The following is a 20918-nucleotide window of genomic DNA, read 5'->3' on the forward strand; positions in this document are numbered from 1 at the left end:
CTACCTTAGCTGAATAAATGTCATCTGAATGTCTCTTTCCAACTCTGCAGGTTCTATGCATGGGAACCAAATCAGTGTATATGGATAATGCAAATGAGGCCCACAATGTGATCATCCTCAAGCATTTCACAGAGAAGAACAGGGCTGTGGTTGTGGATGTTAAAACCCGAAAGCGGAAAGCAGGTTCATGTCATTCATGTTTGGATATTTATTTACATCTTGTCTATAGAAACTTTGTGTGTGTGTGTGTGTGAGCTAAGTGGAAAAATTGCATGATCACAACTGTGCTTTCCTTTTCCCCTCTCACAATCTAGTGCTGGGATAGTTGGCAAATAGATGCTACCTATAATTATTAGTTTCATAAATTCCAGATTTGTTTACCTCCTAGCCGTTGCTGCTTTGGAATGGTCATCCTAGTCCTGGGATAATTAACAAGAAAGGAATTAGTATTTGTAATTTACATTCATTAGAGAGGAAGAGATTACAAGAGAGTAAGGCAAGCACACATTGGGGACTATACCAGCTGTTTGTATAGCATGCTTGGTGCTGCCAGGGCCACTATGTCCATTGTGTGCTTTCTTAATCTCTTGAAATCCCTTCCTCTCCAATCTCTCTGCTCTGCAAATGTGTGGGGGGAAAAACAACATGATAATACGCACTGATCTGTAATGGTGATCATGTAACTGAAGGATGATAGATTGTAAATGCGAACATTGGTTGTAAAATTATTTTTCAGCACCATTGTAAATTGAATGGTCACTGAACAAAACAGTCAGTAAGCAAGGACTATCTATATTGAAATAAAATATTAGAGGTGGCTGAATGCGCATCATATGACAAAATTATTTACTACAAGCCTATTCTTAATCTATGTTCTGGCTACATCATCTTTCTGTGGATGTAAAAAAATCATAATTCTTTAAAGAATTTATTTTTGAGGTGGCTCTGAAAACATTTTTTAAAAAGAGTTTGTATTTTTTTCCACATTGCATCGTGCTAAGCCAAGGCCAGACTTAAGTAAAAAGAGCTGAACTCAGGACAGCTACCAACTGAAATCCTGTGTCTTCATCTATTTCTGTTCTAGTAAAAGATCTCCAGTTGATTAAGCCATGTGAGCAAGATGATGCGGAGTCTCAGGGCCAGCTCCACCAGTATCTCCAACATTTTGTGTTTATAACTAGCCATCTTCTCCAGACCAACATTGACAGTAGCTTTGCAGAGGCAGTGGAAGCAACGTGGGTTTTATCTCTCGCTCTGAAGGGACTTTACAGAACACTTAAGGTACAAAAATGGACAAAGATTCCCAAAACATCTTATGACCCAGGATTATATAAATCATTGTGTCGGAGGGGGGGGGGGTATAGAAAAAAGATCACTGCTGATTTCTGATAAAGAAACATAGAATCACAGAACTGGAAGAAGCCATGTTGTTGTTGTTGTTGTTGTTGTTGTTCAGTTGCAAAATCGTGCCCAACTCTTTGTGACCTCATGGACCACAGCAGGCCAGGCCCCTTGTCCTCCAGAGTCTTCCTAAGCCCATGTCCACTGTGTCAATAATACTATGTAACCGTCGCATCCTTTGCTGTCCCCTTCTCCTTTTTCCTTTGATTTTTACCAGCATCAGGGTCTTTTCAAATGAGACGTCTCTTCTCGTTTGGTGGCCAAAGTATTCGAGCTTTAGCTTCGGAGTCTAAGAGGGCATTTAGGCCGTCACATTCAATTCTCTGTGCTATAATCCAGATTAAAGCGTAAAATAAAGATGACTGTTTAGCCTTGACTTTGAACCAACCATCTTAGGTTCTTTAAAATAACAGAAGAAAGAATGTGCACTAAGAATACAACTTAAGAATGTTGATAATTTTTATTATCAAAATGTTACAGTTAAGACAAAAGCCAGCAGCCAAAAAAAACCCTTCACTCTTCTAAAAAGTTATTTTCAATCTTTATAATTTAATACACAAGCATTGCAATCCAAGATTATGTTTTCTGGATCAGAAATACTATATACCACACTATTTTTCTTTGGGAAGGAGCAGTGGTCTATGTCAAATACTGTAAACTGTAGATGAAAATGTGATCTTGATATGTTCAGTGCCTTTCTCATATAAGAAATCCTTTAACAAAAAATCCTGAAAAAAATCAGTACTTATAGACCAGGAGTGTCAAACTTGCATTGTCATGTGACGTATTGTGACTTTTTCTCCCTTCGCTAAACTCGGTGTGGGCGTGGCCAGTGCGTGACGCATCCAGCCTGCGGGCCGCTTGTTTGACCACCGTGGTATAGACCAATATGTCTCAACCTCAGCATTGTTAAGATGTGTGAACGCAACAGTGTTAAGACACATGAACTCCCCCAAATCCCCAGCATGCTGCCCCGGGGAATTCCAAGAGTTGAAGTTCACGCATTTTAACCTAGCTGAGATTGAGAAAACCTAAACTATCATTCTTAGTCACAGTGTTAATGGTTACCATTTTTTCCTGTGATCAACAGACCCATGCTTTTGAAGAAATCCGCACAGCCTTTCTGCAATCTGGTTTGCTTAAGCTATTGGTGAAGAAGTGTAGCAAAGGAACAGGCTTCAGTAAGACTTGGCTTCTGAGAGACTTGGAGGTAACACAACAATGCATTTAAGCAGCTGAGCAAGTTCTTCCCTACGTACTCAGTTGTTTGAATTATTCCGTACATCAACAGTTTCTTTTCATTCTTGGGGTTTTGTGTTCTTCATAATTTCGATCATTCTAATTGTGCTTCAACGAAGGGATGTTAAATGGACGTGTTGCTAGCTTTTTTGCTCCAGACAACAAACCTAAGCACGATGCAAATCGATGGAGGGAGGGGGCACTGGAGGCCTTGTGAGTCTGTTATGGGATTACATACAACTTTGAGACAGCCTTTTTGAGAATAAGAGTTCCACGGTACAATTCAATAAATGAATGTTCATTTTATCATTTACCGATATATTATTATTGGTTATGTTCATGCTTTATTGATCAACTACTAAAATCTGAGAGTATGGCTAAAGGCTAAAGAGGAAGCAGCCTTACAGAAGAGAAGCAAATCTGGTCTGTAATTTGTCCGGTAACTTGAGTGGTTTTCCAATGGAATTTGAGTTGTGCCGTGTCTTTGTCCTTGCAGATCTTGTCGGTCATGCTTTATTCTTCAAAAAAGGAGTTAAACTCCATGGCGGAGCAGAAGGACTTAGAATTCAATGAGCGAGAGCATGAGCAAGCAGTAAATGAGTCTGTTGACACTTCGGATGCTGAGCAGAATAGGCTTGACCCACTGGAGGGCTTGGATGAAACCACCAAAATATGCTTCCTGGTACTGTTTTTTTTAATGTGCAATGGGTGGGGCAGGGACAATGCTTCAGTTGTTGCCAAAAGCACAGCCCGTAAGCTTGGGTTGCACTGTGCATGTTGTTTGAAGTTCTCTTGACATAACAAGGGATTGGTCCTCATCGAGGCAAAAGGCAGGCCTAACCATACAAGCAGAAATTTCAGATTAGTGTTTCACTCAGGGGAGAAGGCTAACTGGGATAGAAGTCAAGGAGTGCAGCCATACAGTGTGTGTCCCTGAAGTTGTATTCCAATTCACCATCTCTGCTTCAATTCTCAACTTCAGTTTGTCCCAAAATCCAGATTAAAGGTCATGTCAGCATGTTACAGTGGCAAAAATACAAGACCCAATTATGCCTGAATGATCAATAGATTTAAGTGTACTATCGGTTCTCCTATGCACTGCTTGGATAATCCAAGCATGGGTTAACTTTGTCCATTAGCCTAGAGACTGAACTATGAAATTGTTGGCCACGCCGCCTCTGACTAGAAGGGTTCAGTTTTTCAACTCAGTCCAGCCTGAAGAGACATATAATTTTTCTCTCTAGATCAGGGGTGTCCAAACTTGGGAACTTTAAGACTTGTGGACTTCAACTCCCAGAATTCCCCAGCCAGCATGGCTGGCTGGGGAATTCTGGGAGTTGAAGTCCACAAGTCTCAAAGTTCCCAAGTTTGGACACCCCTGCTCTAGATCTATCTATTTCAGCTAATGCTAGGTTTTTAGTGTTTTTAATTCTTTGCTGTTTTCTGTGAAAGTAAATGTAATGAATTGACAGAAGTTGCATTGACACCCCAACACTTTGCAGCCAGATCTTATCTATCCAGCCAGTATAATGACTGTATAGGTTGGAGGTAGGATATTTGTGTTTTGTGGAAGCCTAACATAGTAATTCAGATTCATATGTTCACTCTACAATCGCAATATTTCCACAATGGTTTTTAGGGACATAGGGGGGAAAATGGATTTTTGGTGTTCAGTGGCAAGGAAGCATCTGGTAAAAAATATTTGCAGATGAAAACAAACAAACAACCAAGCCAAAACCAAGAACCCAACAATTCAACCCACAGCTACACTAGGAAGTATTTTTCCTTCTTCTCATCTAATTAGAGTTAAACCTATTTTCAGATGACACATGATGCTCTTGATGCACCTCTACACATTCTTCGAGCCATGTATGAATTGCACATGAAAAAGACAGATTCTTTCTTCCTAGAGGTTCAGAAGAGGTAAGAGAATTTCCAAACCTGATTCCGAATGAAAAGTTATGTATCCATAGTGACATAATCTATTAATCAAGCATACCTAAAGAGGAAACTAGCAGATGGTCAATAATTTATTTTTTTAACAATTGCAGATATTGTGCAGTGCGTCAGGGAAACTCCCTGCATTTCTAAATGAGCTATTGATAATTTTGAGGAAAACAAGAGTACCATTTCAAAGGACAGCTTTCTTGTTGGCCAGGTTTTCGTAAGGAGAAGTATTTATTGTGCAAGAAACATTCCATCATGGTCTTGCTCATTTACAAACTGAAATGGCACAATCCCAGAGATAGGCAGACCACTTCTATAAGATACTTTTATGCTATAATCTTTTGATAAAACAGCCATTTCCAAGCTGTTATCCTTTGATTCTTGCTATAAATCATGATAGTTCACGCCTGGCACATCCACAAATTTTCTTGATGTTAGAGGCAGGGGATAAATTACTTGCAATCAGTTACCTTGTCTTTGAAAATACGTTTATATTGCAAATTAAAAGTGTAAGATAAATTGCATAGAACATGGACACGGTACTTAGAAACAAAGAAAGCCACGTGACCATATAATTGCTAATATAAAGTAGCACTTGATGGGATGAAACACAGGGAAGTGGTTTTAAATGTAGAAATTGCTCAGCTCAAAGGTACTGTCTTTAAATTCTGACAGTAAAAATAATTTGTGTGCATTTCTTAAAGATTTGATGGAGAAGTACTTACCATGGATGAAAGGATTCGTACATTGGCTCAAAAATGGCAGCCCAGTAAGCATTTACGCACAGAAGAGCAGAACTCCAAAGCTCTGGATACAGATATGATCATTGTGCCATGTTTGGTGAGTGTACTGTTTTATGCAAAGCATTTTTAAAACTTTATTCCATTTATGTAGTAATATCTACCGCTACTTCCATCAAATGTGATCAGTAACCATATTACCTGGAACTGATTAGAATTGTAGTCTGAGCATCTCGAAGGACACGGGCATTGAGAAATGCTTGTTCATTGCAATGTACACTGAATTAATATTTCTATTCTTCATTCATTCATTGGCGTAGTTGTGAGATTTTGGGGGAAGCAGAAATTTAATACATCTATAGCCATGATGCCAAACCTATGGCACACGTGCCCGAAGTGACATGCGGAGCCATGTTGCCTGGCACGCGTGGCGTCGCCTGTTTCTCTTCCGGGTTTCTGGCATGCGTGCGTGACAATCAGCTGGCCTTTGTGCGCGCGGCAGTGTCGGAAACTGGAGGAGCTGGTCTTCTGTTTTCCGGCACAAGCATCTGCGCCAGCCAGCTGATCGTTGCGCGCGCATGTGTGCCAGTAACTGGAAGACTAGCTGGCCAGCACGTATGTGCGCACCGGAAACGGTAAGTTCCTTGTCCAGCATGCACGTGCCCCCTGGGCAGCTCCTCTTGTGGGTTGTGCACCCGACGAGCATGCAAAGCACATGCGCACGCTCTCCCTTTTAGGCACTTGGTGGCTAAAAGGTTCGCCTTCACTGATCTAGAGGATATTGAACTAGAAACACACAACAAGAAACGTAACATATCTGCAGTATCAATCCTTACATTCAGAATGTACTGTGCCATGTTAATGCATTTTTAAACACTAGTGTCCATTTTGCAGAGCTTTACAACATACTGTCTTCAACATACGTCCGGTCATTTAGGTGTCGATGATTAGCTGATTCAGTATGGTATGCCATTCAGGGTTTTAGATGTGGACAAGGAAGACTTGAGTTCCAGTCTCCACTTCATAAAGACCCGTTACAGTTTCTATTACTGACTGTTATTTTCAAAAAATCACACAGTACATGGGCAGCATCTAAAAGCAGGGTAGGTTTGGAAATGAGACAATTTCACATCTACTGAGACTCCTTGTATGTTACAGTCCAAGCCTGCTCCCTGCAGTAAAGCCACTGAAGAATCCAACCCAGTGACCCAGAAACTCATCACCAACACAGAAAGTGACCTCCAGCTCAGCTACGCCAAGCAACAACGCACCAAAAGTTCCGTCCTCCTGCATAAGGAGTTGGACTCCAGAAGCAAGAAAACTGTGCGGGGTTATCTCTACCGAGTGAATGAAGCTACTGCTGTCCTCTATGCCAGGCATGTCCTCGCTTTGTTGTTGGCTGAGTGGCCTGATGATGTAGCAATAAGCGAGGAGATGTTAGATCTCAGTGGCCCAGCGCACATGACATATATCCTGGACATGCTGTTGCAGCTAGAGGAAAAACAGCTTTGTGAAAAGGTAACTTGTTTTATCCCTCTGATTTGGGAGTGAACCAAGAAAAGTAGCTTGACACTAGCAGACAAATCAGTCCCAAGCAACAAATGCTACTCACTGGTTTTGTTTGGGACAATTTTCTTTTTAATATGCTAGAAGACGGTATATTTTAGTGTTCTATTCAAGTTGGATTTTAAAAGGGAAAAAAAGAAACGGAATATTCCAATTTTTCTCGTTTTGTTCCCCCTCCCCCTTTCCTTGTTACCTGACTGTGTCAGTTGCAATCAGATTATCCAGGAAGATTGTATGAAATTCATGGCAGAAGAGATCAGATGTAGGATGTCTGTAAGAAATTGTAAAGCGCCTACTTGGCATGTAGAAGATCATAGTTCCCTCTCAAATAAAGTGATCCTGGAATGCCTGAGTATTTGGATAGCTGTTAGTCACCTGTAAATGGAATTGGGCTAGGTGGACAATAGCTGCCTTATTTTCTCAGGGAGAAAGTATCCTTCCTGTTTTGAGCATAACTAATGTTACCGGAGCAGTCCATTAATACTAACAAAGAAAATTCCTTTAGATGATCAGAGTTTTTGCCTGTAGAAAAGTAGTTGCAAGGTGTTCTTATCCATGTATTCTAAATTTTGACTTCCACTTAGAAACAATCTCCTTCCTCTTAGTTTTCTTCTTTAAACTGGAAAAAAGGTTTGAAATTGCTTCCTAATCTTGTTAAGAATGATCTCTAATTAAACTTATTCATACTTAAATCTATGAATCCATTCCAAAGGAAAAATAGTGTATATCAAGCATACCTCTCTTAGTAATTAAGAGTAAGTTCTTTTCTCACTTTTAGACCTCACGGTCTTGGGCAAAAGCAGAAAGAGGCCAGCCAGTGTCTCTCTCTGTTTCTTCTCTTACTTTACTTTTCTTGTTTCATCACACCCACCTTTTTTTATTGATTGATATCAAACTTAACTTTAACCAGCATTTAGTTTGTGAATCACTTTTGCGTGGTCCTTCCCCCACCTTGATCTTTCCTACAGATTCTACTGAAAGTGCTCCGTGGATGCAGTGGAACCATGCTAGCAAAGATGGCACTTACAGCCTGTCAGTTCATGGAGGAGCCTGGGATGGCGGTCCAAGTGCGAGAGTCCAAGCATCCTTACAACAATAATACAAACTTTGAGGTACTATGCTTAGTAGTCTTGACGCCAGGTGAGCAAAATGTCAGTCATGCTTGCATAGGCCTTTGGCAGTTCCAAATGAAAAAAGACCATCCAGCTCGTATTGTTCCATTTTATCAAAAAGGTGGCTATGCAGGGGTGGGATTCGACCAGTTCAACTATCAATTGGGAGCGAACCGGTTCGCTCCGACTAGCAGCTGGGCCCGCCCACCTGCCCCTGCGCTATACTCACCTATATTCCCTTTTCTGAAGCCCAGCTGATAGACACGGCAGAGTGGATTGCCCTGCCTCAGCTGTTTTCCGCCCCAGCAGTAATGTGGAAGGTGATTTCTCTGTAAATTATGCAAGCGCGCATCAGGCGCATGCACTCAGCGAACCAGTTATTAAACCAGTAGGATCCCACCCCTGTGGCTATGGTCAACCCAATTAAATGCCTTACTGTAGATTTAAGTACAAGGCTACCGAAGAAGAAATGGCAGGCTGAAGACAGTTCCGCAAAAAGCGAAGCTGATGACTGAAGTGAAATGAAGAGCTGGTGAATAGACTCGCTCTTTGATCATTCATCTCCAGGCAAGGAGAAGACATGAGATCATTCACAAGTGCTACAGACTGTTGTTCCTCATGAGGAAACTGTGAGAAAGCAGTCTCTGGCAGGTTTAAAGCTCTGGGAGATGAGGGAATGGCCATTTTGCTCAAACTGTGATTGGCACCTTTGTTTTCAGCTATTAGAAACTTTTGGATTGACAAATTTTACAGCACCAGATGGGTTTCCCTTAATCCTTAGTGAAAGAAGTTTTAAATACACATTTAGGGGTTTTTAAAAATTGATTGGGATAAACAACAACAGGATGATTAAAGTTTTGAAAGTTGCAAATGAGTTAAGATAAGATATTTCAATCTTGTCTTGAAATAAGATTTTGATATTGATTGTAAGGAATCCTTCAAATTAGATTTTTTTTAATTCTTAAAAACATCTATAATATAATAAAATTTTAAAAGTTAGACTAGAAGGAAGTAAAGATTATAATTAAAGGAGAAAAACCATTAAAATGTCATTTTGACAAGATTGAGACTGATTTGAAAGTAAATTTTAAAATGTCAGGCAACAAGAATGATATAGAAAAAGATGTTACATTGGACATACAAAAGAAACTAGCTGATGTCTTAATAATTGAAACAAATAACAAATCAATAATGATCTGGATAATTATTTATATTTGATTTTAAATAAAGACTTATTAAAGCTTTGAAGAATTTTGTGAGAAATGACACAAAAGGAAAAGAAATCAAGTTCTGGGACATTATTTGAAAGGACTAAAGGTCAAGATTGTTAGGAGTAATATCATATTATTTCTGGTAACCCTTAATGGACTTTTGCTGACCTCCGGATAGAAATGATGAGGCTTTAAGGATTTATTTATTTATATATAAGAGATGGAATATGGGAAGAGATCATTTGTGTTTTAAAAGAAGATGGTAAATTGCTAAAATTATTTGACAAAGTTCATCATAGCCACTTCCTTGATGAAAGGAAACAATAGGTATGGATGGCCCCACTATCAGATGAATTCAGAGTTGGTTGAATGACTGTACCAATACATGGCCCTTAATGCATCTATGTCTACAAGGGAGGAAGTATCTCAGTGGTCTGCCCTAGGCCTCGTGCTCTTCAACAAGGGGATTGAAGGGATGGTCATCAGATTTGCAGATGATACAAAACTGGGAGAAATTGCTAATCCCTCGGAAGACAGGTTTTAGGTTCAACAGGATCTTGATAGACTGAAACATTATTTTTTTAATTCATTTTGTATGTATTAAAATTTTATACCATCTGTCTCCCCTTAGAAGATGACTCTAGGCCAGTGGTCCTCAATCATTCCAATGTGGTGGAGCAGCAAAGGTGGGGGGTGTTGTAGAAAAGATGGTTTTGTGTGAGTAGCAGGCATGCATGCACATGAGCACTCGAAACTCCATTTGTGCAAGCAATTCATTTAAGGGGAAAATCAGGAGGACTGTCAGAAAGTGGAGCAGGATAGCATCTGAGCTTTGGTGTGAGGTTAAAAACAGCGGACACAGAAACCCGTTGAAAGAATGGTGAAATCAATCATTTTATTTATTTAAAAATGTTTGATTCTGCATTCAAAAGTGACTGCAGGAATTGAAATGCTTTAACCTTTAGCTTTTGGTGAGGTGGTTAGATAGACCCATGGAACTTTACCTAAGGCCAAATGGTTTTGCTGGGCTGCATGTTCCTCTTCATGGACTAGGCAAGGATGCCTTTTACAACCTATCAATCATAAGAAACATTTTTAAAATTCTCCTTGCATCAGAGGCATGAAGCTATTAAACTTCCAACGTGATTTCCCCTTTTTTGAGCTGCAGGATTCCAGCAGGTTTTTTTTAGTCATTTTGGTTGATTGGCTTCTACCCATTTGGGTCATGTTGGTGTAGGACTGTGGAATAACACTCATACATTGTTTTATCCACAGGATAAAGTTCATATCCCTGGTGCTATCTACCTCTCAGTCAAATTTGACTCTCAGTGTAATACCGAAGAGGGATGTGATGAGTTGGTCATAGGCAGCAGCTGTGACTTCATCCATGATCGACATACATTCAGTGGGCCTCCACACAAATGGACTGATTTTGAACTTCCAGGTAAACTACAAAAGATTTCTTCAGGAAACCAATTGTCCCTTGTTTGTCAGAAATAACAGCATAACAGAATTAAAAAGTTGGAAGACACCTTGGAGGTCTTCTAGTCCAACCCCCTACTCAAGCAGGAGACCCTATACCTGGGATGGCGAACCTATGGCATGCGTGCCACAGGTGGCACACGGAGCCATTTCTCAGGGTACGCGAGGCCTTTTTTAAAGCCATTTTTTGCCCTCCCCAGGCTCCAGAGGCTTTATAGGAGCCTGGTGATGGCGAAAAGAGCCTCCCCTCCTCCCCCCGGAGGCCCTCTGGAGGCTTCAGGAGCTTCCTTGAAACCAGCCCTATCGGCAAACCGGAAGATCGGGAACGGACTTCCGGTTTGCTTGTAGGGTTGTTTTTAGTCCTCCGGAGGCTTCAGGAAATGTCCCTGAAGCCTCCAGAGGGCTTAAACAAGGTCCCTGAAGCCTCCGGGGGAAGCGGGGGGAGGGGGCTATTTTCGCCCTCTCCAGGCTCCTATAAAGCCTTTGGAGCCTGGGGAGAGTGAAAAAAGCATGCAAAAAAGTGGGGGAGGAGCACCTCTCATGCACGCATGTGCACTGGGGGGGGTGTCACAGGTTGCATTATGGGTGCGGCATGACCGCGCACGACCCGCCTGCGCTCCCCCCCCCCTTATGGCACGCGAGCCAAAAAAGTTTCGCCATTGCTGCCCTATACCATTCCAGACAAGTAGCTGTCCAGTCTCTTCTTAAAAACCTCCAGTAATGGAGCACTGACTTCTTCTGAAGGCAACTTCTGTTCCACTGGTTAATTGTTCTCACTGTTAGGAAATTTTTCCTTAGTACTAGGTTGCTTCTCTCCTTAATTAGTCTCCATTCATTCTTTCTTGTCTTGCCTTTCGGTGCTTTGGAAAATAAGTACCCAGTGTTTTAGGCCCAGTGGACACATTTTGAAATTTTGAAATGATGCTATGACAATTTTTAGAAAATGGCTACTACAGTGGATATAGACAGGCAAAAACATTCATATATCAAATATTAATTGATGAGATTATTTTCTGCCACCTCTCTAGAAGCTCCCAGATACTCTCAACTATCACAACTGACCTTTGTCTTTTGAGAAGCAAGTGGACACCCTTTCAAACAAAATACTAAGTAGTATACGCTCGCTGTTTGTAATTTCTAACAGTGCCTCTGAAATGCTTGTAAAAACTCAGTCATATATAGGAATTAGACCTACATTTTTTGCCAGAAATGTCCGGTTTGGGGCAAAACAAAAGCCCATTCCTGACAATGGGTACATTTAACGACAACCACACCTTGTTTGATGTATTCTCTGTTCTACAGTTTGGAATACCTCTCTATTCCCTTGCTTGCTTGCAGATTGGAAAGAGCCTTATGAATGAATTCTCTCCTTTATAACATTATTTCCATACTAGTGCTAGTCTGGATTCTATCATGATAAGCTGGGAATCTTAATAAAGTCTATTGTTTTTAAGTGCAGAAGGCTTGCTGTTAGTTTTCTTTGTTTTATTTTAAAATGCTATTTTACTACATCTCTGTAAACCAAGGGGACAGGAATGTAGGCCTTCCAAATTATGAAGACAATGTGTTTTTTAATTTTGTACTAAATATTCCCACCCCTGCTTTAGCTGTTACTAGATGTTATAGAGCCTATTAAATGGCTCAAATGATTGATTTGAGTGTGTGTGCTGTCGCCACGTGGTGGGGGGTGGGGGTGTATTATTTTATTTTTATTTTATTTTTTATTTTTTCTGTATTGTGTTTTTATTTGCCTGTATGTCACCTAGAGTCTCTGTGAGCGAGTAAGTGGCTATATGCGAGCAAGTAGGTGGTAAGAGCCGCGGTGGTATAGTGGTTAGAGTGCAGTACTGCAGGCTACTTCTGCTGCCTGCCTGCTGCCAGCAATTTGGCAGTTCGAATCTCACTAGGCTGAAGGTTGACTCAGCCTTCCATCCTTCCGAGGTGGGTAAAATGAGGACCCAGATTGTTGGGGGCCATATGCTAACTCTGTAAACCGCTTGGAGAAGGCTGTAGAGCACTGTGAAGCGATATATAAGTCTAAGTGCTATTGCTATATAAAATTTCTAAAATAAATATACAAATAAATAAATCTTGATTATTAATTTTAGAACCATCATCTTTAATAATTCCAATAAGTGTGTGTGTTTCATTTTTAATACAAATTCTTATGAAAACTACAAAGCAAAAATAGTTAAAGAGGTGAGTCTTCCTCCTGCAGGGGCATGAAAGAAAAAGAGAAGCCTTGTCAAACAGGTCACTTCAGGCTGTGTGAGAGAATCTTTCCTTCTTATTTGACAGGAGATACGCTATACTACCGATTCACCACTGACATGAGCAATACCGAGTGGGGTTACAAGTTTACAGTAACAGCTGGTCACCTGGGGAGATTCCAAACAGGTCAGTACTGCTTAGGTCGCACCTTGATTTATTGCTTAGTGGGTATCTTTGTGTAGAGATACTAAATGAAATAATAAATATCTATGTTGAAAACTTGAGAAGATCTAATTCAGTCTCCTTCCAACAACATAGAGAGTGACAGTCCAACACATCTAGATTGGGCAGAGGTGGTATTCAGCAGGTTCTGACCAGTTCTGGAGAACCGGTGGCGTAAATTTTGAGTAGTTTGGAGAACCAGTAAATACCACCTCTGACTGGCCCCGCCCCCATCTATTCTCTGCCTCCTGAGTCCCAGCTGATCGGGAGGAAATGGGGATTTTGCAGTAACCTTCTCCTGGAGTGGGGAGGGAATGAAGATTTTACAGTATCCTTCCCTGCCATGCCCACCAAGCCATGCACGCCACGCTCACAGAACCAGTAGTAAAAAATTGAGACAGGGGAAGTCAGAATGCTGTTCTAAAAAAATAAAAATAATTGTATTACCTACTGTATTTTTCGGAGTATACGACGCATCAAGGTTTTGAAGAGGCAAATTGAAAACAAAAAGTTTTTGCACTCTGCAAACCTCCCCAAAATGGCCCAGTTTTCGCAAAAACAGGCCCATTTTTTTTCAAAAAAAAGGGCATGAATAGCCTTTAGGAGGCTTATAGAGTGCTCCTGGGGCCTGAGGGGAGGGGGAATTAAGCAAAAAACAGCCCTTTTTTGCTCATTTCTGCCCGCCCCTTCCCCCAGGAGCTCTCTGAAAGCCTCCTAAAAACTATGCACGGCCATTTTGGTGATGGGGGCGGGGTTTCAGGAGGCAAAAAATGCTGTATTCAGTGTATAAGACACACCCAGATTTTCAGCCTCTTTTTTGAGGGAAAATGATGTGTCTTATACTCTGAAAAATACGGTATCTTGATTATTTTAACTTTATGAAACTGCTTTTCTAATCTCCTCAATTGTACTGTATGTTGTTCTTAAGCTCTGTACACCATCTTAGTAATGAACTTTTCTACGGATAAGAATATAAGGTTTATTAAAGAGAAGAATACATGGGACTTAAAAGAACACATAGAAAATGCAGTGTGCTTGTATTGAATTTCAGGCTTTGAGATCTTGAAGCAAATGCTGTCAGAGGAAAAGGTAATTCCTCATATTCCACTTGTGAAAGTTTGGGAGTGGCAGGTGGGCGTGGCCTGCAGGCAAATTGGACACCAACGATTGAAAGCCATCCACTTGCTCTTGAAGATCATACAGTGCAGCAGTGAGAGGTACACTTTCTGATCCCACTTTTGTTTTTCTAGAGGGCGTTCCTACCTCTTGTGTTTGTGCAGAAAACGCATAATCCACACTACTACTGTATATCATGTCATCTTACAATTTTTTAGGGCTATGCATTTTCATTTTAAACCCTTTGTTTAAGTTGGAATTGAGAGTGTAAAAAGTTGAGTTCTCTCAGTTCCAAATTGTAAATGGAAGAAATTGTTTTTGCTCACAGGTGGTTATTTAGTTCTTTTCATACTTCTTTCTTCCTGAATATTGACCTGTTTGTTTTTCCAATCAATCCAATGGTAAGACCCTTCCAATCACTCTGAAGGCAGCACTTCATTTTTTTTTGCAGCCGCTACAGCAGGGATAAGTTTGAGACTTATGGACTTCAACTCCTCACTAGCATGGCTGGCTGGGGAATTCTGGAAGTTGAAGTCCACAAAGCTTAAAGTTGGTAAGGATGGACATTCCTGCTCTAAAATGATAGTCTCTTATCCCAGTTGTTGCCTCGCCTTGCTCCGGAGACAATGCACAATGGTGAACTCTATGGGCTATTCATGTGACCAGAACGGTCAGAACTTTCCCCCTCTCTTCTGTTCCTTTTTCCTTTAACTTAACACAGGTGCCATAGTCAGCAGGCTCATGTAACTTACTCTGTCGAAGATAACTGCAGTGGCTGAGGCTGCTGGACACTGGGCCTAGTGGTGCAGCAGTACTCCCCATCCCCCCTCGTCTCAGAAGCGAGGCATGGGAGGAGTCACATGTGGGTATTAACACGGCCCATTTGCCCAGAAATGGGGGTAAATTTGAGGTCACTTCCTCTACTTCCTCCTCGTGACTCCCCAGATTAACCTCAGTCTTCGGCCCAGAAGGAGTAAAATTCTGACTCTCCAGTGGTTTGAGATTTGTTTGGTTACTAGATTTGTCTGTTAGTGTTTTTCCACTTGTGTTCCTCCCACCTCTCTTCCTTGCGTCTCTGTGTCAGTTTAAAGTTTTTTTCTCTGCACAAGCTGGGCTTGTTGCATTACAAGAGAGCCTCCAGGCTGCTGGCCGGTTGAGAGGGAGGCTCCAGGTTGGGCGCTGTCCGCGTGACCCCCGGATCCATCGGACAGGGACATCTAGCTTTGGTATGTTCTACATGTGACTCCTCCCACGCCTCTCTTCTGAGACTGTCAGTTGGTCTTACCTGAACTGCATGTCTAGAAGTGGTGTGGGAGCAGTCACAACCCGCCCGTTAGGTGCGCTCCTGCGCATGTGGGCCTGAGGGAGATTAGTGTTAGGTCAGTCAGGCCTGGGGGAGGGAGTGTTGTTTTGTTCCTTTTCCTGTTCCCTTCCTTCCCAGGCTCTTCTTGGACTGGACTGTCGGTTAATCTGGGAACTCACGAGGAGGAAGTAGAGGAAGTGACCTCAAATTTACCTCAGTCTTTGGGCAAATGGGCCGTGTTAATACCCACATGTGTCTGCTCCCACGCCGCTTCTAGACATGCAGTTCAGGCAAGACCAACTGGCAATCTCACCATGGTATTCCTTTCTATGTTTCCCCAAGAAGAAAGCAGGAAACATTGCCTTGGGTTGCCAGCTGGCACAAGTCACAAGGACTTTGGGGGCAGAGTGAAATATCACCAGTCCACAGCTCAGGCTGATATTCCTCCACCACAGTAGGCAAGCACCATTCTGCCACACCTGTAGGTGGATTCTTGCCTGCATCCTAAGGAGAGACTTACATTCACTATCTCAACTATCATGTGGTCAGATGCAGAACCAAGGAGCAGCAAGGTGCAAGGAAGTAGAATTATCCTTAGTTAAGGAACATGGCCAGCAATGAATCCCCAGGGCCACTAGACTTAGAAAGCAGGGTGGTTTTTTTTACAACTATTCAGGAACATCTAGACATCAGTACGCTTGAAAGACTCAAAAATCATAGGCCCCTCAGATGCCCCAAAGGTTCTAGCCCAGGGGTGTCCAAACTTGGGAACTTTAAGACTTGTGGACTTCAACTCCCAGAATTCTGGGAGTTGAAGTCCACAAGTCTTAAAGTTCCCAAGTTTGGACACCCCTGTTCTAGCCAGAAAAATAGGCAAGCACCTCAGGATTCCACCCCTATTTGCAGCAGGTTGTGTGTGGTTTTCACACATCAGTGCCTCATTTCTTCTGCATCTCTTTCTCTAGCTTTGCGTTCTAACACGGACGAAATGCTTGAGCCCTACCTTCATAACAAGTGGGCAGAAGACGCCTACTATCAATTGCTCCAGCTCCATTGTGGAAAATGAACTGTTGCTTTTTAAAGCTAATACTTGGATTCATAAGAACTACAAGGATAAAATGGCATTCGAAATAGTAACTTGAGAAATTAGTATGCGTGCGTAAAACAGCGGTTAGCGGTCATGCCGTTTGCGGGGTGCTGCTTTTCATGCTAATTCTAACACACCTTTTTTCCCCCCCAGGGACTGTGATCTCACTTTGCTGAAGCCACTGTGGCATCTGTTCAGCCACATGGAAAAAAACATGAAGTTTGAAGTGACTAAGCCAGGGGTCCTTCTTCCACTCCACCGGGCACTCACTGAACTTTTCTTTGTTGCTGAGAGCAGAGTTGGTGTAAGTCACTTGCTTTCCTTCGTTTTGCAGACCATAAATATGTGTCCCTATATTTTGCTTAGGAGCCTCACTTTTTCTGTTTGCAGGAACTTGGGTCCCTGCAGGATTACTTGCTTGCCTTAAATTCGGAAGACCATCTCTACCACTGTACAGCCCAGGTAGGGCAGCCTGTTCCTTCTATTCTAAAGCTCCTCCGTGGAGTACCTTGAAGAGTCGAAATAGATTTGAAATGGGAACAGTGTGAAGTCCTTTGAAGTGACTAAATTGGCATCAGGCCAATGAAACCAGAGACATTGCTCCCAAAGTTAGCTCAAATACCGTAGTAAGAAAACCCAAGTGTTTATTCTATTATTCTAAATCCACTTTCTCTTACTGGGGAAAGCTGGCTTTGACATTCCAATTAACATGCTGAATTGAACCTGACAAAAACTTAGCAGCCAGTGGCATTTCTCGACAGTAAATGCAATGTGCTTTTACCTATCTATCTGCTTTTAATTGTTGACTTTTTTGTTTATTTATTTTAACAGGCCCTGAAAAACATTGCTGCTATTAGTCTTGCCATTAACTATCCCAACAAGTCAACAAGTTCCTGGAATGTCTAGGAATGACTTTCGCTGCTCTGAATAACTTAGTTCTCATCCAGAGGAAGCTTGGTGCAGGCGTTTTCGCTTGGTTCACAAATCGGAGAAAGGCAAGAGGCCCCTCCTGCTTCAGTGTATGTGCACTCTGCAGCCAGCCAACCTTTCTTCCTCCCCAATCTAGATTCTGTAAGAGCAAAAGCGCACCTCTGGGGAAATGGGGAGAATTCCCTGGAGCACTTCCGGTGCCATCAAGAGTTATGTATGCACTTCATATCTTTGGAACAGTATTCACCCTCTGAATCTTGGAAGGAAAAAAGGCAGAGAAGAGGGGATGACGTTCCCCCAAAGAAGGAGAACTCAGGCCATCTTCTGGCAGTCATTGCATCCTTCAGTCATCCTGGGCACACCCTCTCCCCAGAAGGCGAATGAGCGAATGAACTGGAATTAGCAAGTAGCAGCCTGTAAATGCCTGAATGAGGATGGAAGAAGCAAGATGCTTAAGAGGGTTTTAGGCTACAGCATGGCAGAAAGCGAAATTGCTGCCTTGCACCCTTTTTCCTTTTGAGAGGTGGCAGCTTCCAGGATCCAGATCAGTTCCTGCAAATGAGCAAAAAGAAAGAATGCATTTTCTGGGAAGAACAGGGTAGATTTTGTGGGCAGTTATGGAATGATAGTGTTGGAGTCCGAATTCCTGGAGAGATCATACAATAAAAATCCCCGTGGCCTGGAATTTACAGTATTTGCTCATAAGGCAAGAGAAAGGAGGGGATTTTCTCCCCCAATAAGATCACATTGCGAAGAGAGGGGGAGTGCAACAGGGTTTCTTTTCCTCCCACAAGATCCTAGGAATACTGTGATGTAAACAAAGTGAACTCTCTGTCTTGCTTTTCACAACAGTAACCACAGAGCTCCTTCTGAATTGGGAAGACATAAGATCTCAAAGATGAAATACATAGGCTTTAATTTCTCACCTCAGGAGGGAAAGTTGAAGTGCAGGGTAGGGGAGATTTTGTTGTTGTTGCTGTTTTTGTCCTCTCCCAGGACAACTGCATGGGAAAAGCTAGGTGCTTCTATGTAGGAACCATATATTGCCAGCTGTATACTTATATTCTTATCAAGCTTGCCAGTCATCAGTTGTGCTTTGGTATGTCTTTCAGGATTTTCAGGATCCAGGGGGAAAATGCACCTGGAGGATCTGAACATTGTGAGGGCAAATCAGTGTAGGGAAAAACACATCAAATACATTACTCCTGCTGAAGCATTAAAAAAAAGAAACCAGTGTTTTCTTTATAAAATATCTTTTTAAAAAGTCGTTGATGTTTTGAAAGTGAGATTCAATGTTTTCTCAATCTGAGCAGCTTTCAGATGTTCAGACTTCAACTCCCAGAATCCCCTAGACAGCCTTGCTGTCTGGGGGATTCTGGGAGTTGAAATCCACCCATCTTAAAAGTGGCTAAGGTTGCAAAAACCCCAGGCTAGATATAACTGCTGAAGATGATGCTGGGTGCTTGCATATTGGTCTTCATGATTGTGCCAAGAGGCTGGAGCTTTCCTGGCTTAAGCAATACACTATAGGAAAAGCGGAGAGTGCTTGACTGTTTACAATGGCAGGTGTCAATCAATGTTTTTTAAAAAAACCTCCAACTCTTCTCTCTCATCTCTCTTCAAGAGCAGAAGCCATAACCAGCACAATCAGCTTTTGGCCAGGATGCATTCTCTCACACAATCAGATTTTCTATCCATCACAGGAGATGATCCCTGTTGTAGCAAAGATATCTATTGTCTTCCGAGCTGTATGTTGAGGCAAGCTATGGGTCCGGTGCAACCAGATGGGAAGCATTTTCTGAAGGAGGCCATTTCAATGATTGTTGTATCCAAAGAGGTCAAAAATCCATTTTGAGAGCAATGTTGCTTGCTCCTGTAAAAAAATAAAATAAAAAGTCCATCACAATTTTTAGAAAAACAGGATCTTTTGATGGATTGCTTGTTGAAAGGGAAAAGGAACTCATGACAACTCGAGTCTCAGCTTATTTTTCTCTCTCCTCTAAAACAAACTTGCAAATTTTATTCATGGGACGTAGCATGACCCCGAGACTTGTAATCAGCAGCGTCATGGTTTCAATTCCTCCTGTTTCTGTTTGGCTTATAATGTGTCTCTTTCTACATAATCACATGAATATTGAAAAGAAAAGAACTCTGTTATACCTTGCATATTGCTTTTCCTATGACCAATAAGTATTTGGAAGCTAGAAAAGAATTGAACCCATCTTTTTTGTTCTAACCTCTGTACAAGGAATTTACTGGGTCACCGCTGAGCATGAACATAAATCATTGCCTTACATTGATTGCTCTCTTCATTTCTTATTTTTCTCACAGGGAAGAATTATGGCCTTTGTTTTAGCTAGCGTGAAAGATGCACAGTATACATTGAATTTTAGACAGTTAACAAACATTGCAGTTCATTATCTGTAGTAGTTTCAAACGAATGCAAAACCTGAGATTTGAAGGGTGAATGGGGAGAAGAAAACAAGAAACGTGCCTACAAGTGATTTATTGTGTATCTTAAATTGCATCCAACATATCGAGAGACTATTTACCATCCTAATGCAACTTTATTTTCCCAACATAAAACTTAAATGTTAGTATTCATTAATTTTCTTACATGCTTATTTTTTTGGGGGGGAAGGGGGGGTTCAGAAAAAAATATTATTTTCGTTGAGGGAGGATAGTCTGTTTTGGTTTATCATAATTGAAATCAACTTCTTAGATTTATTCCTGTTTGGCTTAATATGTATTTAAAAAGAAGTTGTAAATGCGATGAATATATACAAATGAAGAGATATATTGTAAAAAATTATATTAAAAATGGAAGTACCAAATATGTGACTGATCATTATGTAAACGTATTTGTTGACAATCAACAAAAAGTGTTTGAATTGTAGGAATTTCAAATAAATGTTTTTGGACTACCGGAGCTTTTGAGTATAGCATCCTTCTCCAAACTGACCCCTTCTAACTGTGTTGAATTAGCTCCTACCTTCGCCATCCAGTATGATGGGAAGTATATCTCAACATATTTAGAGGGCATCAGGATTGGAAAGGTTATTCTATAGAGAACTGCTTTAATCTCAACACGTTGAAAAATTAAAAGAATCAACTACGCGGTAACATTTTGGGTGTCCGAAAAATTGAAATGAACTAGAATTGTAAAGTTTCAGTCAGTAGATCATACTGTTTACTTGTTGGGACATGGAAACAAGAAATTGCGTTGTTTTCCTACAGCAAAAGCAGTACTTGGATGCAGTGCAGTCAGTAAGTAGATAACATCAATTAGATTTCACAGTCAGTCCTTTAATACAGCATTTCTTAACCTTGTGAACTTTTAAGATGAGAGGA

General features: G+C 41.3%; 1 protein-coding gene across 3 annotated transcripts in view; it reads left to right on the forward strand.

Annotated features, from left to right (window-relative positions):
• The window catches only part of ZZEF1 (zinc finger ZZ-type and EF-hand domain containing 1), an 87991-nt gene extending 67504 nt beyond the window's left edge, over positions 1-20487 (forward strand). For all 3 annotated transcript variants that reach the window (XM_081940386.1, XM_081940388.1, XM_081940387.1), the window contains 14 exons: positions 51-183; positions 1085-1281; positions 2492-2611; positions 3137-3322; positions 4463-4563; positions 5292-5427; positions 6486-6845; positions 7862-8005; positions 10492-10660; positions 12997-13095; positions 14183-14348; positions 16791-16941; positions 17028-17099; positions 17469-20487. In XM_081940386.1, the coding sequence (XP_081796512.1) occupies positions 51-183; positions 1085-1281; positions 2492-2611; positions 3137-3322; positions 4463-4563; positions 5292-5427; positions 6486-6845; positions 7862-8005; positions 10492-10660; positions 12997-13095; positions 14183-14348; positions 16791-16941; positions 17028-17099; positions 17469-17543 (2109 nt within the window). In that variant the 3' untranslated portion in view covers positions 17544-20487. The remainder of the gene's footprint in view (positions 1-50; positions 184-1084; positions 1282-2491; positions 2612-3136; positions 3323-4462; positions 4564-5291; positions 5428-6485; positions 6846-7861; positions 8006-10491; positions 10661-12996; positions 13096-14182; positions 14349-16790; positions 16942-17027; positions 17100-17468) is intronic.
• The last annotated feature ends 431 nt before the right edge of the window (positions 20488-20918 follow it).

Source organism: Natrix helvetica, assembly GCF_964273705.1.
Source record: "Natrix helvetica genome assembly, chromosome: 2".
NCBI classification, from domain to species: Eukaryota; Metazoa; Chordata; class Lepidosauria; order Squamata; family Natricidae; genus Natrix; species Natrix helvetica.